Source organism: Battus philenor, unplaced genomic scaffold (assembly GCF_028537555.1).
Source record: "Battus philenor isolate CCGP_79_NKW_IND1 unplaced genomic scaffold, ilBatPhil1.0.hap1 SCAF_19, whole genome shotgun sequence".
Lineage (NCBI taxonomy): Eukaryota > Metazoa > Arthropoda > Insecta > Lepidoptera > Papilionidae > Battus > Battus philenor.
In genome coordinates, this window is record NW_027181681.1 from 8,645,806 (window position 1) to 8,660,529 (window position 14,724).

The 14,724-nt window shown below is 30.7% G+C and overlaps 2 protein-coding genes across 3 annotated transcripts; one reads left to right on the plus strand and one right to left on the minus strand.

Moving 5' to 3' along the window:
- Window positions 1–1,303: 1,303 nt before the first annotated feature.
- On the minus strand, window positions 1,304–8,243 carry Sgf29 (SAGA-associated factor 29). 2 transcript variants are annotated; one of them, XM_068764245.1, is made up of 7 exons: window positions 8,175–8,233; window positions 7,895–8,000; window positions 7,547–7,693; window positions 6,835–6,960; window positions 4,597–4,821; window positions 3,057–3,314; window positions 1,304–2,030 (listed from the first exon to the last, which is right to left on the minus strand). In XM_068764245.1, the coding sequence occupies exons 2-7, from the start codon at window positions 7,931–7,933 to the stop codon at window positions 1,938–1,940; spliced, it is 888 nt and encodes a 295-aa protein (XP_068620346.1). In that variant the 5' UTR covers window positions 7,934–8,000; window positions 8,175–8,233; the 3' UTR covers window positions 1,304–1,937. The 2 variants fall into 2 exon arrangements, with proteins under 2 accessions (XP_068620346.1, XP_068620347.1); XM_068764246.1 differs by lacking the exon at window positions 7,895–8,000 and having other exon boundaries at window positions 8,175–8,243.
- Window positions 8,244–8,889: 646 nt separating this feature from the next.
- Window positions 8,890–14,224, plus strand: Pabp2 (poly(A) binding protein nuclear 1). Its single transcript, XM_068764071.1, has 6 exons — window positions 8,890–9,319; window positions 10,506–10,653; window positions 11,049–11,181; window positions 11,385–11,514; window positions 12,281–12,417; window positions 12,963–14,224. Exons 1-6 carry the CDS (start codon window positions 9,227–9,229, stop codon window positions 12,997–12,999), a joined length of 678 nt encoding a protein of 225 aa, XP_068620172.1. The 5' UTR covers window positions 8,890–9,226; the 3' UTR covers window positions 13,000–14,224.
- The last annotated feature ends 500 nt before the right edge of the window (window positions 14,225–14,724 follow it).

Consider the following 14,724-nt stretch of genomic DNA (forward strand, 5'->3'; position numbering starts at 1 on the left):
TTATCGCTGGTTCGCCCCAACGCGCGTGTTGTGTGAAACAACTACAGCTCGCTCATTACTTTCGAGACGCTTATTAAAGAAATGGTGAAGAAGTTCGAATAGACGGGGTCTACCCTAAAGTGTACATAGACGTCGGAGCGAAGAGAACGTATCACAAAGGTTCGGCTGAATTAGCTTTATTCCACACATCAATACTCCGTATTTTGAAATCCATTCATCCATCCATCCAGATAGTAGTGGCATGCCGAAACAATGTTATATCGATTGTTATTTTGACAACTTATTTTCCGATCACTATACCATAAACGGACATGTAAACAATTCGAATTGTAGATATTAGAGCTGCAAAAATTCCGAACTAAAAGCTAAACACGAGAAGCTTTTTTATTCTTCTAAGCTGAGGGCCCTACTTTTTGAAAGATTCTCGTCGCCGTTAGGTTACCGTTAATTCTGCTGTGAATTTGAGAATTTTGCGGAAGTTAGTGGCACCGAAACTACTGGAATTTGCTGGCAAATATAACACAGGTTTTATGCAATATGAAACCTCTTGTCACACATCCAACGGGTCACTGGCGGTGGTCAAAAAATATTTCCGGAAAAGCCGATTTCCAGGCGAAGCGACATCTCATGGACACCCAGGAACTTATAATCAATCTATGTTTTTTGTTTTGTTATTAATTTTTCAAATGTTAACTAATTTATGTCCACCTTCTCTAATTTAACACATCTATTGTTAAATACTGCTACTACATTTGTATTTTGTTAATAAATAAAACAAATCTTTATTTCAATTATCTTTAATTACTACAACCTTAATACAACAACACAGATGCAATGATTAGCTTGTGTCAGTCTTAACTGCCATGCCATTTGACATTTCAAGTTACAAAATAACCTAATAATATTAGTACAAATTTTTCAATGAAAAAATGTAAGTGAAAGATATATGTCAGTTGACTGATATAAACGTAAAATAAAATGGAAATACTATAGACCATATTTCATACAAGTTATATTTTGACACAAACACTAATATTAAAAATATATTTCACTAATCTTATTATCAATTATGAATGAAAAGTCGTACAAATCCTATGTACACAAGAGGACACTTTCCTCAAGAACAATAAATATGCTACTTTAGCTACTAAATTAATGCAGGCTACACCTAATGTCTATATCGCCACTACAGAATGGTAGGTAAAAAAGCTTTAAATGGGTGAATTTATAGCTTATTTGCTGTCAATGAATGTATGGTACAGTTTCCCAAAATCAATCATTTCAGAAATAATCAGTTATTTCAAATTAATTATTTAATAGATTATTCTAGTATATTCTTGTAACTGTACTAGTTACTAACTGCGGTACAGCCGTAAGCGCCCTCCTTAAATAAAGAAATTAGGTTATTCCTTAATATTTAGATCATAATAACAACTTCTAACCAATAATTCCAGGCAGGGGCAAAATCGGCCAGAAGATATACGCTTGTCACATTCTGATTTAAAAAATAAATTAATTTAATACATTTTAGAGTAATGATTTCATACAGGATGATTGGAAATGGGTGGTTCTTTCACCCCTTGAAGCTTTTACTCCTAAAACTATCATATAAATAAAAATCTCATTTTAAGTTTTTGAATTCAGATGTTAATCACTGTACATAGCAAATATCTTAATATAAAAAAGAACCTATTTTTACCATTTTAAGTGTATAACCCAATTACCAATCAGCCTATATACATGTGAAATTATAATTAAATATAGATTTATATCTAAAAATTATGGTTAACTAGTATTGATTCGAGACATATGGATTAGCGGCGAACATTAAGTTAAGAGTTGAGCGTATCTGGAGAATGTGTATCTCTGCGTTGCGTGACGGTGGGCGTGGCGGAGGGCAGGGCGTGGCGCGCGGGAGGCGGGGCGCGCGAGTGGGGTCAGGTGGCGCGACCTTTGCCCTCCTTTATCGCGATCACGTATCGCTGAGCCACACGCTCCGGCGGCGAATACCCATCCGCGTACGATGAGTCCTGTAATAGCGTAAATTATTCAAAATAAAAAAAAATAAGTCACAGCAACATGGTGGCCTTCAACCATAAACAGATAAATCCTATTTCTTAGTACACATATAGCGTCTACTAATCTGCATCGACTCTACTACGCGTACTATTATAACCCCATACACTTACTAAACCCCTGCATCAGCTTAATGATTATATTTAAAGACCATCTCAACCAGGCATCTACATGTCACACGCTATTCAGAAGTCTATTAATGGTTGGTTAAAGATGTCTTTTACCTATATATTGATTTCGATGGGTTATTCAGTGTTAATAAGGTTACAGGATATTGTTATTAATAGTAACAGATCTGACGAATTTGCTAAGCACATCACTATATAACTCCTCCATTTTTTATCTTTTATATATAACACTGACAACTGTTCCGCAGTAACACTTCACCTCGGCCAGTTTTTATCATATTTATGTCTCAGATTTTACATAATTCATATAACATGGTATTATTTCGAATAATTTTCTTTTTGATTTGACGAGACACTTGCAAATGTTTTATTAGTCATAAATACAAGTTCATCAAGAATACATAATTTTTCCATGCATAAATATCTATATTGAACAGAGTACATATCAATAAAATTATTAGATTTACAGTCAAATATTGTTTTGTGTTACTGATAATTCTGTAGGGATCGTAATTCCCCTGAAATTTTACTAATAAGTCTGCTAGGACACTAATCAATGAAAACTACTAACAAGACTAATCAATGAAATTATTGTAAATAGGCAGTTAATTCAGTCTATTTCAATAATTGTTTTTATAAAACTGATTTCTATTAAGCCCGGTAACAGTTCGCAGGTTAAATGGCTACATTGCAATATTAATTTACATAATATTTCCGACTAAATTTAATAAATACACAATACAATATCATGTCAAAAACTGTGTTAATTTCAAAACACAAAAACCTTAAAGTACAATGTTTATGAACACTTTATTTAGGAATATTTATAAATAATAATAATTACATTTTTACCTCAAATAAAACTTCATATGGGTCTGCGGCGGAGCTTGGCAGCCTATTGACAACTGCCCTGTAGAAACACGTAGTTTGCGGGTATAGGGCCATTACGACAGCTCCTTTGGGGAACAGCGCCTGTTCATCAGTGCGAGGGTCTGCTCTCATTAAGGGCAGAGGCACCACGCGACGCTTGCTCAGAACATGTCGGTTCTTTTGTTCTTCATCAATGTCGTCAACCTCATACTTACCTTGAGCTGGCAGCCAGCTAACTACCTAGAAAATATTAAAATTTAACTATAAGTAAAATCCATTTCTCTTTTTTTACCTAAATTACACTGCTGTCCATATGGCAATTACAGATTCCATGGGTGTGACAGGGCATTGAGTGCGCTTAACCTAAAACTACTTTTAAGATAATGAAACTCGAGCTACATAACAATTTTACTGAATTGGGCCTTATCATGGGCCAGTGATGTAAAAAATGTAAACATGTATACAATCTGCAGTTTGTTATTTATTGTAAACAGACATTTTCTTTAGGGCTTACAATACCGAACTAAAATCTGAAAACCGGTGTTTGATATTTTTAATTTGAAAAACCAGTATTATAAATAAAAAATTTACTAGTTATATTTTTTACCTCAGTTGCTATATTGAATTATATTAACTCCAATATTAAATTCTATGTCACGTTTTACACAAAATAGACTCATATGGCATTACATAATTAAGGAAGCAAAAAATATCATTAAATTGAAAGTGTTTATGAAATAATATTAATAACTTGCGTTTTGTTTATTAAAGTGTGCTCTTAAAAAACAAACAATCAATCATTCAATTTTTACTTGTAAGCATTACAGTTGATTTGCAAAATGAAACAATCTAATCTGAACAATTTAATTGTTTTTGTTACATACTTTATGTACTTGTTAGATACTTTATGTATTTGTCTAAATGAGATTTATTCATTGGGCAGTAGACATTATACCTCAACAATTATTGTTTTGTAAAATGACAAACACAACATTACTAAAATGACCTTTAATTATAATAACATTTAACTTTTTAAACTTTCATTTCACTTGAACTTTCACAGATAAAGTTATAGATAGTTCTATATTTATAATATATACACATTTTCTAATTATTTACATTGTTCATATTGCTAAAAAGATTACAATAGTTAAAAAAGTGTTAAAATTACTACTCCTTATATTTCACTACTCTAGTTACAACATTTGCTTAAAGCAACACAATAAAAGGTGAAAGAAACCGGGAGGTAACTAATCAAATGAAAGCCATTATCCATATATACATATATGTTGATGTTATTTTTCGAGTTGCCTTTTCATGCCTTTTTATAGTTACCACAATTTCTCTCCCACGAGAGCACATTGCACACAGAATTTAGGTTGATTTTTATATCATAATTAAGGTCAACCTCTGGATTTAGATTCATTCATTTGACTCTGGTAAAAAACTGTCTTCCTAGCATCATCTTACTTTCACATAATTTTAATGTAAACGATTGACTTTGATGATGTTAGAAATTTACCTCTGCGAGGATCCAGTTTTCTTCTTTCTCTGAAACTCTAACCAGAGCGGCGACTGCGTCCCCCGGACGCGCGATGTGACCCGCATCGGCAGGCACCGCCCCGCACAGCGGTGGCGCACGCTCCCCTAGCCGTCCTACGTGCAACGGCAGCGTTTGAGCAGCACTCAGGAGCATCTTCATAAGTGCCCCACAACCTATTGTCTCCTTGTTCCCCGCGTGCCGCGCCTGTCACATACATATGATTTAGTATAAATCTTTTTGACAATGTTTTTCCTAACACGATTTTGAAATAACGCAAAATTTTGTTTATTCTCACGTGAAAGCCCTGCAGTTTTTTTTTAACTAATTTTAACAGTTCTTGCAAAAATTTATGTTAACAGCAACATATTACAATTATGAAAATGAAGCTCATCAAATTCAAGAATTGCGCTAGACATCTGCTGACGATAGAAGTTTTGGTCCAGTCCATTATAAACAGGCACTCTTGTGAATTGTTACGTAATTGATTTTTATTGCTAATTTCAATTTGTAATGTTTATCTTACATGTTTTGCATTTATAGATTGAATTTTGACTGTACACCAATACCCCACGTCGTGGTTTCGTTAAAAAAAAACCAGACCCAAAATCAAAACGGCGCAAAGTGATAGAGATTTTCTATAGCAAACCATCAAGGAAAATCTTAGATCGAAGATACGAAAATACTACTTTTTAAAAACAAAATTGATCAAAGTAAACATTTAGAAATCAAAAAGATCATAAATTTTATTACCTACATACAAAAAACCAAAAAAAAAACGTATATAATTAAAACAAAATAAACACACACATAACAAAAAAAAACAACAAAATTAAAAATAATCACTATCTGATAAGTCTGCTTTCTTTCACAAAATATTGATCCAATATTTTCTGAAGAGCTTTTTTTATCAATGTAAAATAAATTTTCTTGTAGTTATTGGATATTCGTTGCTACAGCTTGGAACACTTTAAAACTCCTTCCGCTGTCAGGATCGATTTTCAAAAAAACTCAAAAGCTTCATAAATCAAACACATCACTTTGGAAACTTGTTTTGAGGGTTAAATTTGTTATTTGGAGATTTCTATTGAACGATCACTGTTATCTTCTTCATAAGCTAATTGCAGTTCAGCAGAAGAAAAAGAGATTCTTTTTAAAAAAAATTAAATACTCAACGCAAAACACGCAATACGCAATCTCGGTAATCCTACGACGCACAGTGAAAATTAGTACCAATCAAGCAGCGACGCAACTTCGAAAAAACGCCAAATGAAATAACGCAAAGTGAGGTGCTGGTGTACACTAATTTTATTTTGTAATAAAATTGAATTGTTTTCGTTTTATAAATGCTCACACAACGTGGAGGCTATTATTGTTATTTTGCAAAGCTTTTTGGGATAATATTAAGAGTTTTTCCATCTTACAAGGTTTTTAAAGTTGTTGAACATATGTCCAAATTTACCACAGGTGATATGTATTTTTACACAATTTTATTATTCACTTTTCAAAAGAATGTATCTTCCATGCAAGGCGATTTATGTATTATCTATCTAATAGTGTATTATTTACCACAAACAGACTCTCACTAATTTGGGAACCACAAGGAACTTTTTTATTTGTACAATAGTTTTAACTATAACTCACACCAATATTATACCTTATACCTATAATACTTATAACTTTATAACTTTGCTTTATAAGTTTAGAATTATTCTTAGATATTTACTTTATTAAAAAAAAAACCATTAGCTAGAAAATATTTCCACATCCAGCAGTAAGATACCAATATTAAACATCATGGTTTGCATACTATGTACAGCAAACAATTTCTTAACTAAAGACAAATAGGCAACCATTCAATGAAAGAATAATTCTTCTCTTACATTATAAAAAAATCAGAACTTTATTTCTATCTCACTTTGCATACTCTTAAATGAATTTTGTCTTTCATTTTATCTGTATACAGATATACAGATTTGTATACACAGATTTTGTAAAAAAATTCCATTAGAAAAGTTGTAAACTATTTAATATGATAATATGAAAAGCTAGAGAAATTACTACCTCAATTATTTCTTAAATTTTACTTTATATAACAAGTGTATGTTCATAGAAAAATAGCTTTTTGAATTTTTATTCATTCTTATCTCTTTTAGGACTTCACAGACTTCTACACAATGCTATATAGGAACATTAGGTTGTGTAAGAGAGATATATTACCTGGATGCGCCTTTCATTTTTAATTGCTCGTATTTCATAAATTCTTGATAACGCTAATCGAAGTACTCTTTCTTCTTGTTCAGCTGCTGTTAAACCGGCCTTATATAAGTTCTTTAACTGCATTTGCTGTGGATTTATACAATAAAAAATATGTAATAAGTTCAAAAACTATTTTATATATTTATTACTTTATGGTCAAAGTTATAAAAACACTATCTATAATTATGTTTAATTACATTAAGCTATTGTTTTAGGTATCTATTTCTTTAGTTATCAAATATGGTAAAATATATATTTTATGTACAAAACCTAGAAGACACAAAAGCTAATTAACACCCTTCCTGAAAAGCTATGGTTTAGGATTCAACTAGTTGCCCACACACGTCTCTATAATCTGCTTTTCTGAGTGATTGTGTAATTGTGAAGCCAATCACCAACCACATAGAATCCGACCATCATAGTTAACCTAAAGTTCACATTTTATATCAATTTTTGAGAATAAGGTTGGACTATTAGCTGCAAGAAGTCAATCACAAGCCACTACACTTTGTAAGTGGTCTATGACAGAAAAAAATCTGGGAACCTCTGGTTTACAATAGTTTATACACATATTTTCAAATGTCACAGTTTAAGATAATTCACTTTATAATTCTAGATAACACTTAATAGAAGTCATAATAATAATAATTAAGAACCATTAACTTGTCCTCACTTGTTGTGATGATGTAGATGAGTCTTCAGTGGACTGTGATGATTCTGTGGTTTTTTCAGCTCTCAATATCTGCTCAATGCATTGCTCATTCCTTCCTCTCTCTGCTTCAATATCGTAAATGTAACGATGTAAAGCTCGCAAACGCTCCTTAAAAACACAATTGAATCAGATGATAAATCTTTAATCTGAATAAAAAAACAATGCCAAATAATTTTTAGTAGTCTTCAATAAATTACGACCCAACCAGAACTATGGTATTCATAACCAGTGACCACATTAGTAATAAATGAGTGTAATGGTGAACTTCAAATACTTATATTTTATATTTCTAAGTTTTAAGCAACTAACTTGTACTTGCTGGGCGGCAACATCAGCTGTGAGAGGCATGGTGTGACTCACCGAAGAACCACCAGCTTAAGTAAATAACGTGATACCATGAAAAGCACGCAAAGACCTAAAAAATAACTCAATAATATACTCCAGTTTGATTAACTAAAACCACTATTTATTGAAATTTCTTTTGTGTAGCGAAAAGGTAACTACGCCATTCTTGCAATAAATTGATATAATTATAAAAATCAAGGAATAACTAGTTAAAAGTTTTCAAAAGTTTAAAAGTTATACTAACAAAAACAATTATATTAAACCATGAAATGGTAGGAAACATTACCACTTTGATTAGTATAGCTACAATACTATTCACAGATTAGTATACGAATACAGATAAGTGACGGAGTGTCACAATCAATTTTTTATATGTTTATTATATTTCGTAACAGTTAATATTTTTAATAATAATATTGACTTTTTGGGAAAAAGTTTAATTTCGTAATGCAAGTATTGTAACGGATATTTAACTAAATGACAGTTTACCAATACAAAGAGTTTAAAATTTTATAACGTGCATATATTTTGTGACACAGAGTTTGCTATATTATACGAGTACAAATGTTTTTTTGATTAACAAAAATAAACACTTATGAAGAAAGCCTAAAATCTAATCCATAGGTAATTATACAAAAAGGTTTTAATAGACAGTTTCTATTGCCGGATTAAATTAAAATAGAGATACCTTGAGAACAAGTTTAATACAATCTTTAAAAAGATGCGGTATTTTTCAACTACTATAATAAATGGTGTACTTTTATCTTTTTGCTCAAGGTTGCAATTTTTTTCAAAGTTTTATGAAATGTTTTGTATTTAAAAATATTTTGAGGTTCGTTTAAAATTTTTGCATATTTTTATTCTCGTGAACCATATTTTTTTACAATTTTTCAGTTTTAATGACGATTTTTTATCTATTTTCTAAAGCATAAACAATAATAGCCGCAATTTTAATGTCATTTATGAAATGTCAGATTGTTGTTTGGTGTTAGAATTTCGAATATCTAGTGATTTAAATCTATAAATATTGTGTTAATTATAAAACTTTTGACAAATATTATATTAGTTTTTAATTATATGACACATATAGATGGCTATGTTTAAAATATTTTAAAAGTCGATCAATTGATTGTAAGCGGATTGGTTACCGGTACGTCAGGTAGCTTCGTAATCATTGGACTACTTTAAGATATAATTGAGTATTGTGAATTTATATAACAGGCGAGAGCAGAAGTTGTTTGTGTAGTGTTTGTATTATAAACGCCAGTTAAAAGTTGATGATAGGTGAAAGTGGATATGGCAGAAAATGAAGATTATTTAGAGTCCATTGATAATAATCATTTGGACGGAACCAACGGTTCAATAAACATGACTGACAACAGTCTCGGCGTAAGTAAACCTACATTATTTATAAATCGTGTGTACTGATATATATGTACATCTGGTCAAATGATACTAAAAGATAGTGTTTACTTACTATGTCTAATGTCTAATAGGCGTGTTGATTTTTTACTAATCACTAGTTAAAATTATAAAATAAAATCTTCTGAAATGTTATAAAAAATATGCCATACTTAATATTAATAACTTAAATAATTAACTATTTACTACCTATATGTAAAAATAATATTTAGTATATTTTTCTATTATCTTTTACTAATCTATTGTTTATTTAATATTATTAACTATTATTTACTTAATGACCACATGCTACTATTTGAAACACTGATAAGTATCAGTTTCACTACATGCTTACCATATTTACTCATGGTGTTTTTCTTTTAAATTAAATTTCGTAGTCAATATAGTTTCTTATAATTATTGTAACTTATTCCTTTAAATAGATTTTTTGATTAATTTGGTTCTGCAAATTTGTTGAAAAAATTGGAATGGAATAATCTTTACATTTTGTTATAATTCTTAGAAAAGAATTTAGACACTAAATTCCACATTAATATTAAAATGTTAAATGAAAGAATGGCTTATTATTAATACTTTTTAAATAATTATCTTAACCTAATTGTAAATTACACAAAAACCTGTAGATAAGCATTGATGGAAATCATATGGAAAACATAATATGAACAGCTTAGGATGTATGTGTCTCTTAGTATGAATGTTAGTTCTAAACAAATAAGTTAAAAGAACCTCTGTTTTTTCTTAACATACACAATGAGTGTATAGATAAATTTAAAACTTTAGTGTTATAGTTAAAATATATCTATAACACAATGAGATTCCTTTTTGAGCTGAGGCTAAATGCAAAGTTTAAATAACACTTCTTATTAAAAAAAAAAATTTAATCTGTAGCTTTTTGTGTATTTAACACAAAAGCTATAGATGATATGGAGGAAATGGATGTCTAAAAACAAGAATAAATAAACTGCAGCAACATCCACATAGACGCACATAGAAGCTAGCTTCATAAATAAAATATACTATTATATTAGGAATTTACATACTATCTTAGTACTTATTTATTTCACATGACACATTTCATATAATATTATAGTCATGGTTTAAAATTATGTTAAAATTATATCCAAAAATACACTAACATATTTCTATATTTAAGGTTGGAGATGAGGCTGCCGGTACAGAAGTACCTGATTTAGCTGCTATTAAAGCAAGAGTACGTGAAATGGAGGAAGAAGCAGAAAAATTAAAACAGATGCAAACAGAAGTAGATAAGCAAATGAGCATGGGTAGCCCACCTGGACTCAGTAAGTTTATCTTATAGTTTTTGTTTTGTTTATGCCTAATACTAGTATGGTTATTGAACAAATTTGTAAAGGACCACATCTTATTTTTGTAATTGATAATAAAAAATCTATTTAATTACAAAATCTTGGTTCTCTAAATATAGGGCCATATTTAATTATATTTATATATGCAAATAAATACATGTGACAACTTAGAAAAAAGATTAAACAAAGAAATGTTCAAGCAGACATCAGGTTAACATGTTCTCCTTCATAGCACATCAAATATACCCAAGGTATTATGTGAGTATATGATGTATACCCTGGGATGGCCAATCTGTATAACTTTGGAGGTGATCCGGTGATAATATAGTTGTTAGTTTATCTTCTAAAAAAACAATACTTAATAATTACAGCAAGTCCTCTCAATATGTCAATAGAAGAAAAAATTGAGGCTGACAATCGATCAGTTTATGTTGGAAATGTGGATTATGGTGCTACGGCTGAGGAGCTGGAACAGCATTTTCATGGTTGTGGCTCAATCAATAGGTAAAAAGGCTTACAATATTATGCAATAGATAATCAAATTTCTTATGTAATCTTCATTTCTTTTACTAATATTTCTTGTTGTTCATTCAAAATTTTTAAATCGATAAAAATTAGATATTATTTATTATATATCAGATAAAATAAATATAGAAAAATTAGATATTATTTATTATATATCATTATAACTGTACATTTATTTTCAGGGTGACAATATTGTGTAACAAGTTTGATGGACATCCCAAAGGATTTGCTTACATTGAGTTTGGTGATAAAGACAGTGTACAAACAGCAATGGCTATGGATGAATCATTATTTAGAGGTCGTCAGATTAAGGTATAGATAAATGTGTTTCTTATACAAGTAATTTTCCTATACTAACTAAATGTTATTAAAACTGTTAGGATACAGGATTATTATTTGATATCACGATACATCCATAGAATTTATTAATAACATTTGATAACTTTTTGAATAACATTTCTACTTACATAATTTTTTGGTTTGTATCGTAAAAGTATTTGAAAAAGTTTTAAGAATGTTGACATACTATGACATCTTAGCTTAGATTTTTGCCATTTTTTATGCACATTTAAATGTCTAGTATGAAGAAACTTTCATATTTGAAAGATTTTAGTGAGGATTATTTCTTAGTTCAGAGTAATACAAAGCTAATTAACTAAAACTTATTCTAGATATTTTCAAAATTTAGCTGGTTCCATTGGATGTGTTGAATGTTGCTGCAGGGCAGCTACATTTCTACCACAATAAAAACACGCCAAAAAATGCCAAGTTTAGATCTAACTATGCTGATTTATATGTACTATTGCTTTGCAAGCCTCAATATGTTCTGATTATGGAATATTTTCACAAGTAACAGTCACTCGCGAAGTCAATCCGACATTTTTGTTGTTCCCTATTGTAAACAAATAAATTTCTGAAGACCTCCATATTTTTCTCCCGCCACTGTAGACTATTGTTGATTCTCCTGTGACCCCTGGTATTTTACTTGGACTACTTAGAGGACTACAGCTTTAAGCTTTTATAATTATAATATTACAGGTTAAATAATATAATTTTTTAATTAATATAATTATTACAGGTTATGCCGAAACGCACGAACAAACCAGGGTTGTCGTCGACACATCGGCCGCCGCGAACGATGCGTGGCCGCGGACGCTCGTTCCGCGGCGGCTTCTCGCCGTACTACTCGGGCTACCGGCCCATTCGTCGCGGCAGGTACCAACCCTATTAAAGTGAATGTATACGGCCTTATTCATGTTACACCAATTACACATAACAGTAGACACTCATACCGTAAAGAAGATGTTGCACATACACCGTACATAAGAGCAACAGGGCTTGTCTACTTACCTCACACACAGTAGTTGTTATCTCTGCAGTGCATAAATATTTTTATAATTTATTGGTTAAACCAAGTTAATAACTGCAAGTACAATTTCTCATGGATAAGGCTGATTTTAGTCTTGAATTGCATTTGTCAATAAAAAAAATATTTATACAGTTTTTAAATAAAGTTTGCTATATTATGTATTTTTAATTTATTTTATTTATCCTACCTTCCCCTTCACAACCAGGGGCCCGCACCATGGTCGTTGTGGAGTTTGCAGTTTAAATTTTTTTTACATGTAAGCAAGATAGACAAATTTGAATTACACAATGAGACCAACTCCACCACAACCAGGGTTTGCATGCTACTAGTGTCGTATAGTGTAGTGTAGATCCTTTATAGTGCTGCTAATATCCGCGCCCGTTGTTCGCAGAGGGTTCAGGCGTGGCGGATATTACTCTCCATACTGAGTGTGGTAGAGGGGGACTTCGCCCCCGGCCGTGTCTCGCGTCATACCTTTGTGCGAGTGTGTGCGGTGTAGCTAACTAATGGCGTTCCGACTGGTGTCACACTTCAGTGTTTTCAACCGGAGTGCAAATGGATTCTGTCTTCATCTCTAGTTTATAGATATTGGTAATTTCAATAAGTGGTTTACTGACCACTCCAATTTGGACAGAGTGATTATAAAGTAAACCATTATTGTAAGACAAGAATGATATTTCTTGATTGAAATGTACACAAAATGATACAAGTGTAAATTGGGCTGTTCATTTTTTATTGATTAAAAAGAAATTTCAAGCAATCTCCCATAGTCTTAAGAGTCGTATCTGTTATTTAACACGGAATTTGTGTATTTTATCATACTTTTACGTTCGTCTTTGTAGCAGTTAGATATTATTACTAGTTATTTGAATGTTTGTAAAAAGCATTTATTTTTTTAAAGCGCAAAAATATTTTTGTGTATTGTGCATAAAAGTTACGGACTGTGAATAATAAAGAATATACAGATTATCCAAAATTACAAAAGCAATAGATCTGTAGGTATTTTGATATCGTGCGTAATGATAGACATTAATACAACTATTTGTCTCTTCAAGAGAGGGAAATGTTTGAATATGAAATGAGTATTTTTTAACAAAGTATGCATGATTTTAAGCTTCATGCTGTAAAAAATTTTATGTACACATAAATGAAGTAATACACAATTAATAATTTGACGATTTTTTTAATTGTTGAACATCTTAGCATATATTTTCAATAAAAATATGTCTGCATCTTGATTATTACATACATGAAATTTTTAAACACCATGATATTGTCAAACGTATATTTTACATTTAAATAGGCTGCTGTAACATATGACAGTGCATATTTAAGCAATATGTTAAAGCTTCCGCCTGTATCTTATACTGTAATAAAATTAAAGAAGCTTAATTGACACGAAATAAAAAATAATTTGTCGCCCTGGACATCAATAGATTGGTAATATTACCTTGTAACATATTTACATATTAGTAAACATTTTGTGATTTTGTAATGAAATAAGCTCTTGTTTCCTATACATTTGTATCATATGAAAATGTCGTACTTTTATGTATGTTTTTTCTTTAAAGCTTTTTTAAAAAGGAGAAATTGCGACTCAGAATTAATGGAAATAAGGCAAAATAAGAATTAAAAGTTAAAAGTGTGCTGGATAAGAACTAAATTTTAAGAAAGTTTTGTGTTTTATTTTCACCTAGTTGTTTAAATAATTATATACACGTAATGGAATTTATAATAAGTCTTGTTATGAAGTTACATGAAACCTAATTCTCATACCATTTAAAAGACTGATGATTTTTATATTTGCAGTTCATCAATTGAAATCGTGTGGAAAGGCCCTTAAGCTTAGATGTATTGTACCTGATGGGGAGTACTTTTTTGCGTATGGGAAGAATTTAGAAAATTGAATTAAAAAATAAATTCAGCAATGTTCAAACAATTTTCCTGTTTTCCAAGTTATGTACTTTTGGTATATAGTTATTAATATACCAGATATGAAGATAAAAACTTCCTCTTCTAATGGAAGTAATTTCATTTTTCAAGTTTTGAAGGAAGGTTTGCTTTAGTTTTTTTTAGCTTTAGCTTTGAAATCTCAAATATTTATGACCTAGAATAATAGAATTGAATGTTTATCCCTCCCTTACTTAAAATGA